Below are 19,869 nucleotides of genomic sequence, written 5' to 3'. Positions count from 1 at the left end.
TCCTTAGCGGGTCACAATCGATCCCAATTTTTTCTTAGTTCATGTAGAGTTGCAGAGTTTGAAGAGCACTGTTATCTATTTATTGACAAGTTCTGTAGGATTCCTCTGAAAAGCGGATCATATACCAAATATGATTTACTGAGCGTTCACAGCTTGTGCATTTCTTTTTCCATCTCTGTAGCTCAGGAATAAATGAGACAACTTTGTGAGTATTAGATCTTTTTAGATTAATTGACACGATAGCTGGAATTTAAAGTATATAAACAACATTTTGATTACACTTGCACAAACTAGCTCATGCCATTAGGCCACTTGTGGTTTTAATTATCTGGCTTGTAAGTATTGCCTCTTTCATGTGAATGTGCTTGCAGCTGGATAGAAAAACGTAGCATTTGCAGTTGATAACGTGCCATGTGATGCCAGACTTAGCAGAACTGACTTTGTGACACAGGCCTCCATTAATATCCCAATTCACATGATTATATTATTCAGGTTTCTGACCATTTCTTTGCATCCCTATGAGTCCCTGTAATTTTTGTATTGATGAGTAATCTTCCAACTCTAATATTATTCCAGTTTATCTCGATTTGGATGCTGAATATTGCTGTTAGCAATGAAAGATGTATTCTTGAGATAGAGCAGCATGAGGAGCATCAAATCATCTAGCATCTATCATATAGTTGATTTTTCTGATTTAACCACTGCTTCACTCAGACTGAAGATGCACTCACATAACAATTATCTATTAAGTATTAAGAGCTCTGGTTCCTTTCAGAATACCCCAGTTGGTTAGTTTATCTGGCTTGTTAGTTCCAGGAAAAAAAGGCTTAGGATAAAAATAAAAAGATTGTAGTTGCTTATTTGTGCATTCATTTAATATTCCAGTAAATCAATCATTATCAGAGTACACATATGTATATGTATAACACACAAAATTTGATTTCATATGTTACATTTTCATCCCTCAGCTAAAAACACAAAACTGACATTTTTCTTTTCTTTTCTAGTACTTTGAGTTACATTTCAGCAAATAGGAGTTTCTAAGGTGAAGGATATACTCTTTTACTCCACATATTAACTCTAATAAACAACATTCTTAAGTGCTTCAGTTGAAGGGCTTCTTTTTTGGGTCCAACCAAAAACAAAGTCCAGCTGCCTTCCACTGAGGCATGTAAATTTACTATCACCTTAATTACTAACTTTAGGAAATTCTCTGTTTCAGATATTGAATACTAGAATTGCATTAGGCTCAAGGAAAGCCGGGACAACTATACAGAACCGCACAACACACATTTGGGCACAGAAACTCACCGATGTTGGGGTGCTTCAGGAGACGGCAGATACGAGCCTCTCTCTCAAGCTTCTGATGGTCTGAGGAGACAAGAAGCACAGTTTAGATAAGACAGAGGAGCAAAGTATTTAAGGATTTAAACAGCACAATAATGACAATAAGGCAACATTTAGTCAAGTGATTCACGTGAGGATAACAATTATGCTTCTTAATCTGTAGTACACTGACTAAACAACAACTAATATTCCACATTCCTGTAGTAAATGTGTCACCCATCTCCAACATAATTCCTGCAAAATACAACACTTCAACTTTGTATGTATTTAACCACTTTATTTGAAGGGTGACAGTAGAAACAAAGATCACTGGTAGGAACTGAAACAGGAACGTTGCAGTTCCATGGTGTATGCTTTCACTACCGAGTTGCTGGGCACCAAATATTCACAAATTCAGAAAAAACCCACACAGTAATTTTTGATTCTCACATGCTTTGGTGTTGCCAACAAAATACCCAATAATGTCAGAGAAGAAGGGCCACATGGACCAAAAATCCACATGTACAAAGCCTCAAGTACAACATGCATTGCCCTGCTACACAGTTTACCATATTTAGAGGTTTGTAGGAGTTCTCTCTGTCTTAAATTAAAACTTCAGTATCTGAGACTAACGCTGAATACACAATCGTTACGTCTTAAAAATTGTTAAAAATACAGCACTTTGGTTAACACATGCATATACTGTTATCTGGTACTGAACATAAATTGACTCGTGCAGCTCCCTTTGAAATAACAATTTACTAAAGCATCATTTGGAAAAAAAAATGTGTTCAGAAGTAAATAATTCGTTATTTGTATACAAATAAACACAATTTAGGCTACGACTTGTTAGCAACACCATCAGAGTGGCTGTATTCAAAATGCAACAGTTACAAGGTGCCGTGAAGCAGAGCTCCAGTGACATCATGTGTAGTTTTATTAATGTTATGAAAACATGCGTGCAAATTAATACGGCTGTGTGTAGCAATGGGCGCAGGAATTTACACGTGCATGCATGCATGCATGCATGCATGCACGTGTAAATTCCTGCGCCCATTGCTACACACAGCCGTATGTGTGCAAAGGAGTTAGTGTGAAGCTCAGTTATGGAATACTGCAGTATTTGCACTTTGGGCTGGGAGGGGATGCGAGCAAGATCACACACACCCACGTGCACACGCACACACACACACACACACACACACATACACACACCTCATGTCCAAACCAACATCCTTGTTTGAGGATTTTACTCAATCCTGTAGCTGTGTGTGAGTGTGTGTGTGTGTGTGTGTGTGTGCACATGTGTGTGTCTGTGTGAGACGTCGGCTTGTAAACCACATGACATTTTTAAAACAACTCCATCTAATCACATTGGGATGCAGTGGCCTCAACCATCCCACGGTCATGCAGCTGAGGTCAGAGGTCGTCTGGGGTGACTGAAATGAAGATCCAGAATGAGTCAGTGTGTGGTTGAGTGTGTGTTTTTATCATTATGGTAAAGCCAACTCAACTCCACAGCCTCCATGGCGATTACACCACACACAGGCAGGCGCACTAAGATTTGCATTCATTTCCCCAATGCAGCAACAACCTCAGATAAAATTCACATGCTGCTGCTGAGCAATGAACTATCACCTTACCCAGCTGTGCTACAAATGCAATATAGTCTGTACAGGCATAGTATACGAGCACATTATTCTAAAAAGCAGCATTGCTTTCTGCATCCCTCTGCAGACTGTCTCCAGCAGCCATGTCTACCCTTCCTTCACTCGATTTTTCTTCAACTTGTTGCTAATTCGGACGAGTTTCAAAGCTGCAGACTGGGGTTTCTAAGCTCCGTCTTCCACACATCTCCGCATCTACCTTCCGCTAACCTCCCTGTTGTCTCCCTGCAGGTGTAGATTTCCCCTCATCTGAGAGAAAGCGAGTGAATAAGGGAGAGACCTGAACCTCCTTCTAATTACACCAGTGACGCAGGACGGAGAGACAGACAGAGAAGGAGGGAGGATTACATGGAACGTCCATTTGCTAGAAGAGGATCACAGCTCCACTGCGTGTGTGTGTGTGTGTGTGTGTGTGTGCATTTGTGTGTTTGTGTATAGCTGTCTACCCTGGTGCAGTGTCACTGCAGCACTCACTAATTCATTCAATCTCCTTATTTGTTGGTGCGAGAGTGTGTGGTAGAGGAAGACAGGAAAGAGAGGGCTAGAGGGTAATTACTGGCACTTCCTGCTGCTCTCTAATTGGCCATCTGCTTTGCCATGGGGCGGGCCCACAGCCATCTTACATCAGCTGAGAAGGATGGCGAGGACGCGCACGCACACACACACACCTACACACCTACACACACACACACACACACCTACACACACACCTACACACACACACACACACACACACACACACACACACACACACACACACACACACACACACACACACACACACACACACACACACACACACACACACACACACACACACACACACACACACACACACACACACACACACACACACACACAGTCTGACTGAAGGCTTGAGAATCCAGTTCAATCTGTTTCAGGCAAGTTTACATCCAAACTGTTAGGACTGGGAAGCACTGACAAAATCAAACAGAGCATGTCAATACTGACAATGTAACAGCATTCTAGGGATGACGTTCAGTATTTCTAGTAAATATTTTACTAGAAATGGCTCTACGCCGCTTATTGTTTTTTGTATACGCTGCATTGGGAATCCAGTGACACCACTTCCACTCCCTTTCTAGTAGTTTAAGACTGATAAAGTACCAATATCAAATGCTAGGTTCAGGTAGGTAACCTTTTCCTGAACAGTTCCCACTTCAGTTTGTGTGGTGTGTCAGTTCAGGTGGTCAGGATAACAACACAGATGTGGAAATGAATGTAAATTTAAAAAGATTTCTAAATCTTGACAAGCTGTAAATTATTATATTGTTCAGTTCCAGATATCTGTAACTAAATGTCTTGTAACTTGGTAGATACACTGTCATCTGTAAGTTGTAATGTGTAAATGACAAACTGGCATAATATTGCTGAAACTGCTCTTATTTTTCTTTAAAAAAAAAAAGTTCAGGTTGTTCATAATGTTTTGAAAAACGATAGTTCATTAAATGTGAACATTTTCAGAAAGCATTTTTTTACACTATAACAAGGGGAAAGTTTTTGAGTTGTCCTATTTAAAGGTTGTTATGTTATGATTTATCAAATTGGGCTGAATGAGGTCCCTGAACTAAAATGAGTTTGGTACACCTGTTCTACAAGGTGTGTCTGGAAACATAGGAAATATCATTCACTATATATTTTAGCCTCCACAGATTAAAAATGGCTTTGTCCAAAGAAGAAAGAAGATTTGAACTGGCACTTCTCAGTGGACGTGACGGATGGACATATTGAGAGGTAGCAGATGAATTTAATCTTTCGACAAAGTCAGATTTCCTGTGTTCACACTTTAGGGACACTGTGTAGAACAAATAAGGCGATTTTGTAGGGGAGTGCAGCTGCATAGATAAAAATAACGCACAAACAAAATTTTTTAAAAAGCCCCAAAAAATTACTTTTACTCTGAAGCCATTTGAAATCTTTCTCATATGGTGAGATGCTAGAAAAGGTTTTAGAAATACAGCTTTTTGCTTTGCTCAGAACTTTGTGGTGTTGATTTAAAGAGTCAAACAGTTCGTTGTGTTGCTTCAAGTAGTGGCAACAACTGCAAGACACTTGCAACAGCGAACCTGTTTTTGGTCAACATCAGCTTTTCTGTCTTTTTTCTGCCACAATATTTCCATACCACTAGGGCTAAGTCTGCACAATGATGAGCAAAATCAATGCAGTTGTTCATTACATTTTGAGACAGAATATGTTTATCCACTTTCACATTTAAATAAAGAGCACTATTTTCTCTTTCACCATGTGCTACATCTCTGCAAATGTACAAATCTGTGCAGCAAAATGAGACTGAAGATGATGTTCTTCTTCACCTGAATTCACCGCATCTCATAAATGCAAAATATAAATTACACTGTACTCAAAACACCTCATTTATTGAATGTCTGCTTATCAATACACACCCTACAACTGACATTGTGTTTCTTTATTGCTACCAAATCTTCCTTCTTTGTGTTTTTCTCCTCTTCTGGTTTGTTTCGCTGCACATGTGCAGCCTGCATGTTAGCAAACTCCACGTCTGGTGAGTAAAAGTGAAAAGAAGTGCCGCTAAATCACAGTAATGCCAAACTTCTTTTGTAGGGTAATCATAGAAAATGAGAATGGTGTAAATTCACTTTTGGATCGAGCAGCAAATAAAGCTGCAACATGATGTTTTGCGTTAATCTGCCTCTCATCGCATTCCTGTGATTCCACTATTGTGCATGTGAACATCCTAACTTTGATGCTGAAATGGTAAATCACGTAGCCCTCATCAAACCGGGTTGATTTTTAGGTGAAGTGGTTCATTTTGACTCAACACGAAGTCTAATACTAGCTAAATTAATATTGACAAACACATCAGTAAGTACACAATACTACGAATCTGAGCAAGCATGAACACATTTTCTTGACCGAAAATTCTAAAGCAGCCTTATTCTATGGCTGTCCAGCCACGCACGTGTGTTACTATAGACATATTAACACGCCATCTTAGAGTCTATTTGTCACCAGTTTATATTGTACACAGGAAATACGTATCCAGTATTCCTTACATTTCCACTGAGAAAAGTGTCTAAATACAGCCATTCATAATTTGGATTTTATCTTATTTTACTCAGTGAAGACAGTGCCCTAAAACTGGAAAACCCCTGAACAAAACACCAATTATAAAGAATACTGAAACTATATCATAATCATTACCACTTGTTTAATGCACACAGGTTGATTTTCTTTATGCTATCATGTCTCCTCGCTTCCCTCGCTTTTCTTGTAAGGAGCTGAAGCAGCCAAATAACAAATCTGTCGTTCCTTAGTCCTGAGCAACACCAGTTACTTACGATGTGCTGCAACTCTATCACCTGTCCAATCAAACTAATTTCCCTGAAGATGTGGCAATCATATGTCACACCACTTGATAGACCTAGATACACCTGCATATCCTCCTCTCTCCTGGAGGTACATTTAAGTAAATTGAAGATCCTCCACGATGGCGCAGTGGGTACGATTTCCAAGCCACGAGAGAAGAGAGGATGCGAGTTAGCATAATGAAAAGCACACATAATATCTCTTTAACCTCGAGTGTCACGTAAAATGTCTAAAAAACAGTCCCACCCGCCTATCTGGCAGTATGATACCTTCACAGAGGGAAGCGCTTGTTAAAAGTTAAATCAGTATAATCTGTCTCTTTAATCAGAACTTAGACTTTTGGAGTGTGATGCGAGTGCCCAATTAGCAGCTATTACGGTCTCCATGGTAACCGCTACACATAACATGAGCTGCCCTCCAGAGAGAAACTTTCTGTTCAATAGCAGGAAACAGTCTCCGGACACCCTGATAATCAGACTGAATGGCTGTTTGATTTCACAGCATTATTCAGTCCAACAACATCGTTTGTTTGCCAATTTGTGCTAGCACAAAAGCTGCTGCCAAAGCGTAGGTAATTTAACTTTTCACGATGAATAAAAACATACTAATTCAAGAGATAGTATATCTTCAAATCAATTTACAGTAACTGTTATGACCCTGCCATTTTTTCACCTTTGTTCTGTCACCGTCTTTCATGACTAAAGCTGGGAAGGTAGCTAGCTACACAGGAAGATGATTTCTATATTTTAAAAAAAGCTATGACAGGTCGACTGCCATGGATATTGAGGAGCACAACTACGCTTTACTCAGGAGGAACAGCATCTAAATCCCAGTGGTTTGCGATTATTACGAGTATTATTAGAGACTCTGGCTACAGAGGGTGACCAACAAACCAGCTGGATTGAAGTGGAAATTCGGGAAAACGCTGAGCAATAAGTACTACTCGTAAAGTAGCACAACTGAAATAAACTTCACTGGGCCAATTATGCATCCACAAGGCACTGACTGTAAGACACAAAGACAAAGTATTAAGGTAGTGCATTAAAGTGGATGGTCTGTCTCACTCTGACTCTCTCACTCACACACACGCACACACACACACACACACACGCACACAGTGTTGCAGCAGACAATGCAGCAGCCATCCACTTTCCACAGTCACTTCAATCATCAACAACAAAATAAAATGGAACACTCATTCCATGCAGATAAACTCGCATTACACCAACGCAGCACTTTGTGCACTGCCATATGATATATGATTTGTGCCTCTTAAATGATTCCTAATAGAAAGGCCATTCATTTTATTCTTTGAACCCAATTTATTCCATTTTTTGTGAAATTTTGAGCAACATATTCTCATCTTTCTAGTGTTTGCCGATCAAACAAGCTCCTGCATCATTTTTAACTGAAGCTATCACAAATAAGACCTGTTTCTTTGGGGTGACAATCAGGTGTATATTTTTGGGGGTGCCTATTGTGCTTCTGCATCCGTACCAAACTGCCCCCCTGTAGACCAGATTACCCCACAGCCTGCTACCTGCATCCATCCCCAACATCATGTTCCTTCCTTCTTTGGTTTCCTTCCTTCCTTCCTTCCATTCCCTCCCTGTCCCCCCCTCCCCTCCTCAGATTACTGCAGTGTTTACCAGAGCTTTGAGAGACTTACCCACCAGGCCACGCGTGAGGTCATACTCGCCCCATCGGGCTAAAAAAACCCACCCAAATCCTACCGGGCAAGCTGCCTGCTCACGCACCGGTCGCCTGGTGTGGACGTTGTGTTTTTGTTTGCGTGTAGGTCCAGGTTGCATCAGCAAGGCAGCCTACTGCAATTGTTCGCAAAAAATTCTCTTCCTTCGCTTGCTCGCTCTATCGCGCCTCCTTCTCTGTCTCCTTTCACCTTGCCTCCCTAGTGAGGAGTGTCACTGAACTCCTTGCAAGACTATACTGTTCTAAAATCCTCCTCCTCCTCTCCTGGCCGGCTTTCTTCTCCCCTGGCAAAAACACACACATACACAGGCCTACATTGTGCTCCCTGCCTCTGCAAAGAGCCAACAGTTTTCTGCTGAGCCCTTATTTTTCCTTGGTGGGACATTAATACTGGAAGCTGCCCGATGTCGACACTTGATGGCAGGGATAGAACAATAAAGGCATTACAACGCTCTCATACAAAACAGACATGCTCTATTAGAATAAACCCTGCTCCCTCTGTCTCACTTTCACACACACACATGCCATCAGACGCAGACAACAACAGGGCAAACAGGGAGGCGCCTATGGAATCCGTGGGGTCTTAGTGGTTGATGAGATACATTTAGCATAAGTGGATTAGCCTCAATACAAACCAATCCCCCTTCGCAGAAATACAAGAGAAAGGCAATGAGGGAGAGAGGCTAGTTGAGAAAGAGGCACAGAGGTAATGGGAGAGTGCAGGAAAGGAGAACAAAGGAAACCAGGTGTGTGTGAATGCCCGGAAGGAGTCTGCGGGTCTAATTTGCCGGATACAAAAAAAGAGTAGAACGCAATTAAGTGTCTGAGACCGAAGCCAGGGGAGGTTCTGACATAGTGACATGAGCCCACGTCATCACGCCACGCCAGGCATGTACACGTAGGTGGGGATCTCTGCGGGGAGGCGCAAACATACAGCAACAAATAAAACTCAGGTGTGAAGCAAAGTGAACGTGCTAATCCATCAATATCCTCCGTATGACCCTCCTATTAAGAGGCAGCATTTGTCCAATCGCACTACAGAGATGCAAAACTACTTCAATACAGTGTTTATAAAGAGCGTCACTACACTATCAAGAGGTTGCTGATAAGAACTCCCAACAGACGGAATGATGGAACAGAAGGTTTTCTTTTTTTCCACTATTGGGATTGTGGGACTCTCATTTAAGAGCACAGCTTCTGATAAGGCCGGGCAGTGTGACGATGCACACAGCGAAATGACGTAAGCCAGCAAAGATGGTGTTGCAGAACACCAGTGAAATTATAACTAGTATCTCTGCTAGGCCATAGCTGGAAAAGCTGGAAATCGATGAGTTGAACTGCTTTATTATTGAATATCCAAGATTTGTCTATCAATAGGAAGGAGAATGTTGATTTGTCAGGTATGTAGCTCATTGGATTAGCCACAAACAGGCATTTAGCCAAGTTATTATATCTATGAACTGCAGCTCAAAAGAATTACCAGAAACTTCAATGTAAAACAATGCAAATATTACACATCATATAGCTCTACTTTACAATATTCGTCACAAACAAACCAAACATGCACATATCAGTGTCTGTGTGAGTGTGCGAGGTGTGACCATACCTCTTGCAGACAGCTTCTTAGTGTTGATGATTTTTGCAGCATATTCCTGTCCTGATGACTTCTTTACACACCTACGCACCACTGAAAAAGCTCCCCTAAGAAGAAAGAGGATAAACAACCAAAAATCAGTTCCATTTCACATTCTCTCTGTCACACATCCACAAAGTGTGACATTGAAACTGCAATCCGCACATGTGGCAGTGGTTTGTTTGTGTTTGCTAACAATATGTCTCTCTTTTTGGCTCACAGTTTTGTTTTGTTGTTTTTTTTTTTTTTTAACAGTCATCATTACTATCACTGCATCAGCGTACACGACCTGAAAAAGGTGGGACAATCGAGCAAACCGGCAGCAATAAAACATGCTTCAGCTGCGGCCTTGGATTAGAAGTGAATGACCAAGTTCTTTTGCTAATCTCTGATATGCACACAATACAACGCAACCTACTGCCCCAGAGGAAATTCAATTTGCAACAGGCAGCACAGACTGGGCGGCATCTCGCGCAACACAATAGTCAACATTTAATACAGACACAGTTATAAATCTGCTCAAACATAAAAAAGGAAGCACATAATACACTACAGAGCAACTGCTACTCTGAGGAGTTTCAAATTGACCCAAACGGATGCTCTCCTAGCAGCTCTGCTGATTGTACAATTTTGACCATTACAGAAGAAGTAATTATACATGATTTTCATAGTGCCTTGCAGGCTGCAGTTTCTCACCCCTGCAGTTTTCCTGAAAGAGGATGGCTGCGTTTTACTCCTCTGGATGATATATAGAGGGCTGCTGCTGCACTCTGCTCCTAGTTTCAATTATTTACCAGTAAATGAGAGGTGACAGGTGACACAAGTACAAGTCAGTGCGTTTGACGTTAATAACCTGTGACGGAGCAAAATGCATTAACAAACGGCTGCAGAAACATAAGCCAATGTAAGTGGTCAGTCTGGAGAGGGTCCACCACATAGACCCACTGTGCAGGGTGTGTAGGTGTGTGTGTGCCAGTGCAGTGGCTGTGCAACCAGTGCCATCGATTACGGTCAATTATTAGAGACTCTGGAAATGGCAGCTGGAAATTAAGGCCAGTGTATCTTTATAAAGCCAGTGTCGCCCTGCTTCTGCTGCTGCTGATGATGATGATGATGATGAGGATGGTGAGGATGATGATGAGGAGGAGGATGGTGAGGATGATGATGATGATGATGGTTTGGGTACAACAGGGGGAACAGGCACCGCCGGCCAACAACAACAGATGCTGCCGCTGCTGCTGCCGAAACAGAGCAGGTAGTGGCCCGGTTTTTTTCTTGCCGTCATCAAAATACCGAGAAAACACGTCAGTGGCTCCTACACGGCAAACGCCAAAACTGCCGTTATAACCGCCGGAGCCGCACCGACGTTCCTTATAACACCGCGGTGAGCTCGGCTGCTGTGCGGAGCGTATTTAACAAAAAGCCGCCCGGACCGAATAACTTCCTCGTTAGGTGATCCGGGGGTACGTAGCGTTCCTCAGCACGGTTAAATCATCTGCAGCTGCTCGGCCTAGTTAGCTAGCGACCGCAGCCTCCGGTCTGCCGAGCCCTCACGGAGCTGTCAGACCCGGGGGCCGGCCAAATGTCACAGGGACACGTCTCCGGCGTCTCTCGGGGCCCCGCTGGCGGGTCCGGCAGACCAGAAAATACCGGCTAGCAAACACGGAAGAGCTAAGAGCTGTTCCCGCACCAGCCACCGTTTATTTATTGTTTACTCATCCTAAAAGACGCAACTAGCGCTAAGTGGCTAACTGGGCTAGTTTATCGGTACCAGCATGGTAGCTCGTCGGCTAGTGGCTGAACGGCAGTGCGCCGTCTCCGTTACTGCGGGGGCAGCTAGTTAGCCGATAGCAGCGGGTATTTAGCCTGACTGCACCACGACAACACACTCCGCTTCACGCACAATGACAAACCATTCAACCGCACAACACGGCCGGACCGTGAGCTATCTGAGCTAACTATCGCCCGCTAGCTGGCTAACCAGAAGGCGAGGTTGCGGGGGTGGGGGACTAAACGACAAGACAAACACGATGCACAGTGGAACACCGCGGCTGCTGCTTACTTCCCGAGCTCCTCGTACAGCTGGTACTCGTCGGTGAACCGGGTGGAAGTAGCGGTAGTTGCCATGGTCGGAGCCGTGAGCAGACGGCGGGGAGCCCGAGCCTTGGGGTACGACGGCGGCTTGGCTCTCGTACGGGGTCCGAGAGGAGGGTAGCCTAGCCTCCGACACTGGAGCACCTTTCTGACAGGCAGGCAAGACTGGAGAGGAGAGAGGAGCAGAGACGGAAAGGGAGGGGCTGGGGAGAGGAGGAGGAGGGGTGATGATGATGTGTGTGTAGTAAAGGGCAGGAATCCTCGCGAGAATAGACTCGTGCAGCACGAGATCAGGGCCTCCAGTTCAATGAAGTCACTGAAAATGTGGGGAGAGGGAGCTGAATTGTTTCCCTCATTTATGCTAAATAAATCACTTTTTCGCCCCCTGGGTGCATTGCATCACAGTGACGTGACTTATTAGGTAAAAGTCAGCCTGAAAAACAGCTTCCACTTTCTGCCTCTTCCAAATATTGCAGGGGAGCATCCCAGCAGTATTTTTTTCTTTTTTTTACTGCACTGGCTGGGATACACCCAACCCTGGGTCACACCTCACTGCAGCAGAGGCAAACTGTGACACACACACACACACACACACACACACACACACACACACACACACACACACGCATACCAACACACACTCCAGGGATCAATACTGATTAATGCAGGTCTTGCTCTGAACACAGGTCTTTCTGAACCACTGATTTTGCCTTTGCATTAGAGAGCTTTGCTACAAGACAGACAGAGGGAGAGGAAGATCAGGGATGGAATAGTGTGACTGCTGTATCAGGTTTCTACTGATGAGCACGCACCTATGTTTTTCCACAGTGTGAGTGCTGTTAGCTCGGCGGCGCTAAAAGATGGTGTCACACAGATCCAGAGTGCCTCACTAAATGTTTAATGTGGCATGAGTGGGAGGCCATCAGAGGACGGGCGGGTGGGGCTGGAGGGAGCCATAGAGCTTTGAGAGTTACACTTAGAGGCCCGGTGTTTGTGTGTTTGTGTGTGCAGCTGCCTGCTCAGCACTCCAAGGTGGGACAACACCACATAGACACTGTCAGAGAAACACACAGAGAGAAAATGGTGACTTCACTTCAAAATCTTTATGGGTGGTTGTCAGCGTGGGAACACAAAGCTGAAAAAGTTCAAATATTACAAGGCCATTTCTGCAAGTGCAGCCTGCTGAATAGGTGATGGAGAACAGGGAAAAAGGAGGCCAGCATGTTGGTGTGTGTGCATGTTCGTGTGTTATGTGGAAGACAAATGAGCACTGCAACATAGGCTACTGGCCCTCTCCTGCCCTCCTTTTCCTACGTGCTAACCCTGCTGCCTCTCCTCCTCTTCCTCCACCTCCTCAGCCTCCACACAAGTTATATAATGGTGAACTCCTCAGCCTTTGTTATCTCACACCGACCACACACTACGCCTGGCCTGCTTCATGAGAGACAGAGGAGCAGAGGAGGGAAGAGGAGTGAGCGTAGAGAGAAGAGAAAGTAGGATGGTTTCAGCTCAAATCAGCCAGAAAGAAGAAGAAAAAAAGTCTGGCTGTTTCTCATATTTTAGTGTTATTCTTGTCATTTTATTACAGTCAGTTCTATCTTCAACTCGAACCACCTTATGTGCATCATACTGTGCAGCTTATATGTGTTACATCAGAAACAGATCACCGAATGACTAAGGCTTCTCTCTTGATTTTGCAATGAAAATTGTAAGATGACATGAGGATGCTCTTGCACTTAGTCATGTGTTTTAAATGCAAGCTGAGGGAAGCTGTGGACTAGACAATCAGCAACTGAATGGGGATGTCGTGCAAAGGCTGCGTGCATGTTTCACTATATTAAATGCACCTCGCCAGATTTCCTTTAGTGAACCCACAGCTGCAGAAACTCATCAAGTAGGCTTTTTTTTATGGCACCAGTTGAAGTTATTTCTATATCTGCAGAGCCAAAATATCACATTTCTGTTTGTAGCAGAGTCCAATCGCTAACCAGAGTTATGTTTGTATCCAGAATAGACTAATTTTGTGCAGTCAGAGGGCCTTCAGTAGCTGCGATACATTTAGGCATGACTTTTCCTTTGTTGTGACTAATGAGGGTGAATATGCCATCTGTTACATCATCACAACTGAGAGGGTGGACGGGGCCAAGAGCTGAGTCATGACGCTCCCATTCTCCAGTGCTTTTGGGAGAAAATCATCTGGCTGGGGGAAGTGAATGAGTAGCATGCTCTCTTCCTTCAGCAGATAACTGTCGTGATGCCTCGGAGCAATAAGCTACTGACCCCCAACTGCTCGGCGAGTCTGTCGTTTGACGGCCGTGGCATCCGCCGTGCATCACCCAGAGCTCAGTGTGGCTGCATGGCTGGAAAAGCAGGGTGTTGCTGATGAAACGCCGCTTTGCTCAGTCAGCTCGGACAGGATAAATAAATAATGGTAAGTTTTTGAGCATCGCGGCAAAAAGCAGAGGCGACATGTACTCAGCTCCTGTTTTTGATGATTATAGGGCTTAGTCATTTCGAGTTTGTGTAGTCTCCTCTGTTGCAGGGGCACTGCTGGAAATTCAACAGCATCTGCCTCATCATGCTCTGGCTGAGATACAAGAGCAGTAGCCACAATAGTCCAAATAAATCAGAACTGACACTTTAATCTACCTAAAAATGAGAAGTCCCCCATCTTGTGAAAGTCAAGTCTTTTATTTTACCTTGTCTACATGTCCATATGGTGCTTTTTATATACCAGAAGACAAATCATGAGTGAAATAAGGAGTAAACACCATATCTGAGCATTTCAGCATTGAAACTGCAGTTCACCGATTACAGTCTCCAAAACATAGATTCAGGCTTCCCGGGGTTTCATATGTAACAAATCTCAGGAACCAATCCCATTAGCTTGAGGGTGGGACTTCCTGTAGCAATATTCTTCTTCAGAATCTGATTCCAGGTCGAACACTGAATTACTACGATATTTCACCTAGTAGCATTACAATGTTTGGAGACAAACATTGGTGAGCTGGTGTGCTGGGCTGCACTGAGTGGTGGAGAGGTGGGCGGACTGAAGATATGCAAACCCGTTGTGGAGTGAATGTTCCGTGGAATCCATATTTTTAGTAGCACATGTACAGCGCAGGATTGTGGGTAAACGAGACGCTAGCTTCAGTTTTTGGACCCAATTGAATTACTTCACTATTACAACTTGCCATTGTCTAGTAAAGGGTAGTTTTATAGTGTTTGAGTAGAGTTGTATGTGAGCTGGTGTGCTGGGCTGTAGTGAACAGGGAGGGGTGGACAATAATATAGAAAAGATGGAGGTAGAATCCAGGTTTGAAAGGGAAGTCAATGAGGAAGTGCCTTAAACCTGTGTTTTCCTTTCCTCTATACACTACTGTGTTCTCTCCACTAGAGGTCAGTTGGATGCAGTACAGCAGCTGCACCTGTGAAAGTTACACAATTTAAACTCATTGTTGGTCGCTATTAGCAGCATTTGCACAGGGAAGTAAGGAGAAGAGCAGCTCCTAACTGCAACATTTTTATGAATATATAAGATGAAAGTGTGATCAGTAAATTATATTAAAGGATAGTTTGAATTGTTTTGATTTTTGGCTGCATTCATTTCCAAGGCCTACATAAGAAACAGCTTCTCTGTATTATGTCACTTGCTCTGTGTCTTTCCACTGCAGTCAGGCCTACACCGTTCATGTTTTGTGTCGCCCATATTCCATTTGTTTTGATTTGTATTCTGGTCCAGCTCATCCTCTGTCAGTTGGAGTGGAAGACACTAGAAACTGAACACTGAAAAATTGCAGTTTCTGCATTGCAGACCACCGAATCTCTGTGGCAGTATAAGTTTGCTTCCTTCTAAGAGACCTGTTACTTAGTGTTTGAGTGTATAGACAACATATATATCTATACACACTGTACCATACAAAGGAGGATAAGACTTTACAGTATTATAGAGAGAAACCCAATCATTCCCCCTTGAGCAAGCACTTGGTGACGGTGGGAAGGAAAAGATATGTGCAGCATGTCTCACCCCAGCCAGTCGAAGCAGTCAGCCGCCCACCCTGAATCTGCTTCTGTCGCAGGGTTCTTCTATCGAAAGCGACTTTTTCCTCCCTCCTGTCGCCAAGTGCTTCCTCAAGAAGGGAATTGCTCGCCTTCTTTCTACAGTTTTGTCAGATCTTGACCTTGCTATGCAAAGTGGCCCGATATGACAACCAGTGTGTTATGATTTGGCGCTATGCAAATAAAACTGAAGTGAATTGGATCAGTCAGAGCCCGTACTGTACATGCAGCAAAACCGGCAGAGCACAACCTGGGCTTTGCTTCCACCCTGTGTTCAACAGGCACAGCTGCAGGACGGGACACGGAAAACAACTGAGACCTGATAAGGAATACAGTTGTTCTCCACACTGATACCGCACTAATGAGAAAGTTTTATATTGTGGTAGATGGAAGGAGGTTTATTAGAATGGATTTTTGCATACAGTAGGTTTTTTTCCCAAGTTAGATAAAGTAAATTGTAAAGACAAAATTAACCCCTAAAACTCAATATTTTTGGCCAGGCATCATACTTTCCATAAAACTTAAATGTGAAAAGTAATTATGCATAGCTTAAAGTTATTTTCAAATAGTTTTTCCACCTGAAAACTATTTTTCTGGTTTTGAAGCTGTCAGGTCAGCTCTAATGAGACTCTGGATGTTGAATGTTTCTCATTTTGTTCTATAAATTCTAACTTCTTGCTTTTCTTTGTCACAGTAAGTTCCCAGCTCTGTTTACCTCAACATAAGCTTGTAGAAAGTTAATAATGACGGCACTTGAGCGAGTTGAAAAATTGTAATTAGATTACCTGGAGCAGCTGAATCGAGCTGAGTTTAGGACATTTCAGTGGTACTTTGGTCTGAATGAAAGAGACAGTCGTGACCCATCTAGGACTGTGTACAATAAAATAAATGCTGAAAATAATGGAGGCCTGAACACTTTATAATCCTGTTTTTCAATGCATTTCTTGTATTTTTCTACAAAGTTAATGCATCTTTTCTCTCTGCTATACACTACTGTTCTCCAGCTGGAACCTGGAGAACTCTACAGCAGAGCAAACCGACATATAATGACCTCCTGTCAAAGTTAACTCAAGGTAAAATATCACATTATGGCAGTTTTTAATTGCACCATCATAGAAGCATTGAAATGTTTGGTTTATCCAGTTAAATGCCCTCTTTATGTTGTTGTAACTACGCTTTACACAATAATTTAGGGTTTTCAAACCCACAACTTAAATAAATGCATAGTTGCAAGAAAAAGATTGTGTTAAAGTTCCAAACATCATTTTGATGAGCTGTAAGAATGACCGTCTTAACATATCTGGAGATTGTGTGTTAGAGGACCTGCAGGCTGAACTAATGTTATACAAAGAGCCTTTCAAGGTGAGAATCATTTCTCTTACAAATAAGCTCCACTAAGGCGATGAATTTGGGAATATTCTCTGCTGGGACATTGCCATGAAGCCCAGAATTAATCCTCTTGACCGCTGCACGCCAAAACTGATGGGGTTGGAGGAGGTTCAGGAGGGAGAATTTACAGTTTGCTTTCATAGGTGTGGTAATTTTGTACACGACACTCAAATATTTCTTTCAAATAATGTTGAAAAACCCATTAAACAACTTATTTTTTATCTATTGACTTGTGCTTCTGTTACCAAGCATGAAGTACATGGTGATTAAAAATACCTTGGATTGTAGAGGAATGCTTAATTCCTGTAGCTCAGTGTAGTTTATCTGACTGAACATAATTTCATTAGAAGATTGATGCAAACAGTTGTGTTCATTTTTTGTTGAGCACAAACATTTGTGAGAGTGTTTCAGTTTCCCACCATGTAACTGCGGCTGTGAGAAATTTCACAAGAGTAAAACGTTATAATTCCCAGTGAGGATCCAGAGTCAGGTCAGTGATTCAGAGCTACATTACATAGTACTGCTGTGAACAAACAACACTGAGCTAATGTAGTTCATAGTGTGGTCATAAAGCTGAACAACTACTGTATTTTTATGAAATTGTTATTTTACTGTACTTCTTTTGGCACCATTGTGAATGAAGTAGATTTGTTTTATATTTTATTTAATCATATTTGTGAAATGTGTTGTGATCATTTCGTGGATGGAATCAAATTTGGAAGCGACATCAATGTTCCCTTCTGGAAAAGGCTAATGTGTGTTAATGTTTCTCATCCTTAACTTTTCATCTATTGATCGTGTTTAGCCAAATCTTTCATTTGCCTTTTGCTTTAATGATAAAATACTTGCAATAGTCCCTAAAGCATTGGTAAACATTTTACTACTTTTACAATCCAGTCTTCCTGTGATTCTCTACTGTAAGTTTCTACACAATGTGTTTAGTTTTTTGTACTTTTTAGCATTATGTTCTATTAGTTGGTTTTATGGTTATTTCTTAAACTTTTGGGATTTGCAGAAGTTACACAATTTGTCTTTGTTGTGCCTGTGTGTGAAATCCTGACATCTAGCTGGTAAGATTTACATTACGACAAACTAAAAAACTGTTCCGATCAATCATTCTGACGCTGTATTATTTCCTAATAAGGACAATAAATCAGGGGTTGTTACAGGTGTTTTTATTAAACTAAGATTCATTTAGCAGTAAATGAAACTGAACTGTTGCTATTCATTCAAGGATAAAAAAAAAGCAAGACTGCAGACAAGAAATACCACTTCCTGTTTGCTTCGCCCAGGAAGGAGACAAGTTTCTTTTATTCAAATACCATTGTGCTCTTAAGCAGCGCTCATGTGCCATGTGATTTACGCTCAGAGTGTAAAACGGATGGCAATCACTGTCGCTGCTGAAGTCCATAAGCATTTCCTTTGTCTTCAAAGATGTTAGTTACTGTAAATGGCTTCTATTTGAAGGAATACTGTTTGTTTTTTAAGGAGAGTTACTGATTGTCCGGATGTAAGTGACTGAAAGTGTGCAGGCAGATGCCATGATGTCCACTGAGGATCAGTGACTATGAGAGGATGAAAGAACTGGAAAAAAATGGAGGAAAACATTGCTGCACATGTAACAGACGAGGCATCTCAAGGTAAGAGTAAAATTTAAAAAGAATTTGACTCAAGAAAAAGGAAAAACTTAAAAATTGAGCTTTATTCAGCTTTAAAACCAGCTTTAAAATTGTAAATATCAGATTTGGCTGCAAAACTGTAACCAAGTATAAAGCTATAAAGCACCAGGCATGTCTTAATGTTACTTTCATGGTCATTTTTCTCCATTGATGGTGCTTTATATTTATCACTAACTGATGAAACTGAATTGTGGGGGTTCTTTCAGAGTCAGTTCCTTCACTTCAGGCTGTGGTTCATAATTTCCATCCCAGCTTCTCAGCTCAGAGTGGCGGCAGTGTGGCTGTAACTAAAGCCCCAGTCGAAGACAACAGGTAACATGAAGGTGGTTAGCAACTTTCTTTCTTAACTCAGGCTTTCAGGCTTCAAACTCCATAAAAGAAGGCATCATTTGACTCTTCTTTCACACAAAATGAAATGATCTGGTGCAGCTGCTTCAGTCAGCAGTTTGTTTTAATGAAGAACAAGGAAAATAAAAATGTAGAAAGTTAAAAAGTGCTGCCACCTCAAATGATGGAATGATGATAAAAAAAAACTGGTAAACGTGTTAATATATTCATTTTACCGATCAGTGCAGGCGCTTATTTCTGACAGACAGCTGCACATTCAAGCTGTTACACTTTAAACTTCATAGAATTAAACATGATATTGTATTGAAGTCCATTAAGGTCTGACACTGTCCTAAAATGCACAATATCACTTGGATTTTTGAATAATCAATCTTCTAATCTGTTTTCTATCAGCTGCATCTGTGTAAACGGACTTGGCTGCAAATAAGGACCAAACATAAAAACCTACTTGTGTGATTTCTGCATCACCAACTCAATATATGTTGGCTTCTGTGGCAACGTGATACTTTAACTGCACGACTTCATTCAGTGGTTTTAGCAGCGAACAGATCAGCATGTTTTCAGATACATTTTTCCTCAGCTGAGAATTTGCATCGCT

General features: G+C 42.2%; 1 protein-coding gene across 19 annotated transcripts in view; it reads right to left on the bottom strand.

Moving 5' to 3' along the window:
* LOC111580270 (calcium/calmodulin-dependent protein kinase type II subunit gamma) overlaps positions 1–11,983 on the bottom strand; it is a 41,470-nt gene extending 29,487 nt beyond the window's left edge. For 7 of the 19 annotated variants that reach the window (XM_023287930.3, XM_035956153.2, XM_023287932.3 and 4 more), the window contains exons 1-3: positions 11,765–11,983; positions 9,676–9,770; positions 1,312–1,371 (exon numbers count right to left, since the gene is read on the bottom strand). In XM_023287930.3, coding sequence (XP_023143698.1) covers positions 1,312–1,371; positions 9,676–9,770; positions 11,765–11,829 — 220 coding nt within the window. In that variant the 5' untranslated portion in view covers positions 11,830–11,983. The remainder of the gene's footprint in view (positions 1–1,311; positions 1,372–9,675; positions 9,771–11,764) is intronic. The other 12 variants (XM_023287937.3, XM_023287938.3, XM_023287935.3 and 9 more) reach the window with 2 other exon arrangements.
* Between the last annotated feature and the right edge of the window lie 7,886 nt (positions 11,984–19,869).

The sequence above is a fragment of the Amphiprion ocellaris genome, chromosome 18, assembly GCF_022539595.1.
Source record: "Amphiprion ocellaris isolate individual 3 ecotype Okinawa chromosome 18, ASM2253959v1, whole genome shotgun sequence".
Lineage (NCBI taxonomy): Eukaryota > Metazoa > Chordata > Actinopteri > Pomacentridae > Amphiprion > Amphiprion ocellaris.
The sequence above is the reverse complement of the archived record's forward strand: the minus strand, read 5'-3'. Positions and strand labels throughout refer to the sequence as shown.